Source organism: Triticum dicoccoides, chromosome 5A (assembly GCF_002162155.2).
Source record: "Triticum dicoccoides isolate Atlit2015 ecotype Zavitan chromosome 5A, WEW_v2.0, whole genome shotgun sequence".
Classification (NCBI taxonomy): Eukaryota; Viridiplantae; Streptophyta; class Magnoliopsida; order Poales; family Poaceae; genus Triticum; species Triticum dicoccoides.
In genome coordinates this window covers 327,891,823-327,894,858 of record NC_041388.1, presented here as the reverse complement: position 1 = coordinate 327,894,858, position 3,036 = coordinate 327,891,823, and the positions used below count along the sequence as shown (strand labels likewise).

At 41.4% G+C, this 3,036-nt stretch overlaps 1 protein-coding gene across 1 annotated transcript in view; it reads left to right on the top strand.

The window, feature by feature from the left end:
- Nucleotides 1-2,740, top strand: part of LOC119301283 (rab3 GTPase-activating protein non-catalytic subunit-like) — a 6,617-nt gene extending 3,877 nt beyond the window's left edge. Inside the window, exons 5-8 of the mRNA XM_037578231.1 lie at nucleotides 454-611; nucleotides 691-839; nucleotides 2,031-2,174; nucleotides 2,344-2,740. Coding sequence (XP_037434128.1) covers nucleotides 454-611; nucleotides 691-839; nucleotides 2,031-2,174; nucleotides 2,344-2,523 — 631 coding nt within the window. The 3' untranslated portion in view covers nucleotides 2,524-2,740. The remainder of the gene's footprint in view (nucleotides 1-453; nucleotides 612-690; nucleotides 840-2,030; nucleotides 2,175-2,343) is intronic.
- The last annotated feature ends 296 nt before the right edge of the window (nucleotides 2,741-3,036 follow it).

The following is a 3,036-nucleotide window of genomic DNA, read 5'->3' as shown; positions in this document are numbered from 1 at the left end:
CACACACACATACTATAGCCGATTGGGCCCTGAATGTAAACAGGAAATGCAGCATAATGCATATGTAACTCCACATACCGAGCATCGTCTTGGGGACTGGCACATGGTCAACTGGGCTAATTTTGCATCATCATTGTGAAAAGTGGCATTACGTTATGTAGCAACCTGCTACATGTGTGTACCTAATTTCTTCGAAACCATTTAAATGTTCAAATTCTGAACCTTGGTCAGACCAGTGGCCGGTAAATTCAGCAGTTGTTAAATTGTTATGCATTTTGCAATTAAAACCATATCACGATGGGAAATTAGCATGCTGTTTTTGTTCAAATAGCCAGATTTGAATCAACACAACTTCAAATAATAGTGCATCTGTCTGGATGCTAACAGTGGAAATACGACAGTATTGAATGTTTACGTTTTTCGGCCTTTCATAACAAATTGGTGGTTCTATAGGTTATCTGAAGACAGAAGCAGGTCATTAGTTGGAGCAATTTTGTCAAGAGGTGTAGCTGCAACATTTTCGACAATATCATCTTTGTCCAAAATTCTGTGGCGGAGTGAACCATCACCGACTAAGAAGTCACGGCCAAAGCCTCAAGCCTTTGCAAAAAGTAATGGAATAAATAGTTAAGTTTTAATTATCTTTCAAGATCATCGAGTATGTGTCCCTCATAATTGCATATTCTGCAGCATCACCTCTCACATGCTTGAAAGACTCACCAAGGAAGGGAGAACGACTTACACTCTCCCCAAGTGGTACATTGGCTGCAATAACTGATTCTCTTGGACGAATACTACTGCTGGACACTCGTGCCCTTGTGGCTGTGCGGTTATGGAAGGTAAAACCCTTGAGTTATAAATTAATTTTCTTAAGGGAAAATGAAATAAAAATCTACAAAAGGTACCTTCCAAAAAAATTGTTTGGTCTCCATCTAAACCTTGTTACCCTCTTCTAGATATAATTCGTTATATCAGACTTAGGCATAAAACAAACTCCATAAATCATGGCATTTCCATTTCCCTTCCAAAAGTGAGCTAATGAACCAGGTAAAACATTGTCATGACCTAAGGGCCTGTTCGGTATCACTCCACTCCGCGGCTCCGCTCTGGGAGCGGACGGAGCTGTAGCTCAAAAACTTGGAGCGAGCAAACAGCCACTCCACAGATTCTCGGAGCCAGCGGATTACCGAACAGGGCCTAAGTCTAACATTTCATGTTCCTATCTTTTAGAGTTGACAGTTATACTCTGATCCTACGCCTGCAAGGTGTATTTGGATTCTCCGTGCACCTTCCTGCCAAGTTAAGGTTCCAAATGAACATTTTGGGAGATGTTGGACTAATCTGCGCCCACCTGCCTAGTTGATGTACCTCGGTGCCGGCCAAAGAATGATGGCTGAGAAGACCCAGTGGTCATTTTGCAAAACAAGGCAGCCAATAGATAGGCAAATGGCTCCTGCACACTGGGTTAGCCTACACCCCCATGCATTCCACGTCAGTGCACCACATTGCCAGAATACAACTCACATATTGGATGTAATAACATCTTATATTATGGGACAGAGGGGGTATGATATAGCAGATATGTAGAAATGTTGCAGCTAATTAGTAAAAAGAGTTAGTTAACCTGAACATATCATGTCTTCAAGGTCCTGAACTTGCAATGGCCAAATTGCATATGTGAATCAATACAAGGAAAATTACGAAGTTAAGTATTGATCTGAGACTCTAATTTGTTACATCCCTCTGCCCAGAGAATAGACATATGGTGCTATGTCTATATATGTGTAATTTAGTAATTATAACCACGCGTGTTTGTTCATATTTGGCTCAATTTGGAGACCCATATTGCTTGCAAGCAGAAAGAAAATTCATGTCTGACTGGAATAGGAGTATGGTATCTGACCATTCATATGTCTACATCTGTTGTATTGCACTGCGAAGGAATAACCCATGTCCCTTGCGTCCTCGTAGTGCAGTATGGGTGTCCTTCATGCTACTCGAGATTGACATGTTATGTGTCAACCTTTCAGGGTTATCGTGATGCTTCTTGTCTTTTTGTGGAGATGCTTCGTAACAAAGACAAGGCGTCATCAAGCTCAATGCACTTGGATTATACAAAGAGTGACTATTGCTTGTGCCTAGCAATCCATGCCCCACGGAAAGGCATAATTGAGGTAATTTGTTGCTTAATATGTTCAGGTTTTTTCTTGATCATCTTACAATTCAATGCTAATTTAACATTACGGAGGATGGAGATGATCTGGAAACTGACATGTTTTACAGAATGTGTGAATTCGTCCGGCAACTCTGTGTGATATTGTGTCCTTCCATGTATGTCATCAGGTTTGGCAGATGCGGACTGGGCAACGTCTCCTAACCATCCCATGCCCCAAGGGAAGCAGGATTTTGCAGCCGTCGACGAGGTTCTCATCGTCGGCGTTCTCATCGTATATGCCGTTGGAGGTTTACTTGTTCAATGGAGACTCCGGGCAGTTGTCTGTTTTGAATAGGCATATTGGATGAGAGCTCCACTGCTGTTTCTTGCTTTACATTATACTCCTATAGATAGAAGAATTATTACCGGGGTTGTACAGGGTATATTATTACTGTGTTTGTTGATGGCCAGGTGATTATGGTTGTGCCGATGATTCTTTTCCCCACCCACCAAAATGAGAGCAGGTTTTGTGTGACTTCATCCACATTAATGAATAAGTAAAGTTGGTCATGTGATCGTGTACAATAGGAAAGGTGGCACTTATCTCTTCTACTTATACCCTGTGGAGTAGAGTACTACATGCTCCATTTATCATTATAACTTGTGCACTACATACTCTATTTATTAAGAGATGGGTGCAGACTCTAGTAACATAATGCTGCCTTTTGTAGTGTATTTGATGGCACTCCTAGATACAGCACATAAACTTTCACCTTCCATTCTGATCATTACCCTACTGGTATTAGGGGTAATGCTGGACCAATGCAGGATATTTTACAGGTTTAAGCTAACGTGAATGTTTAGGATTGGACATAGGAGCC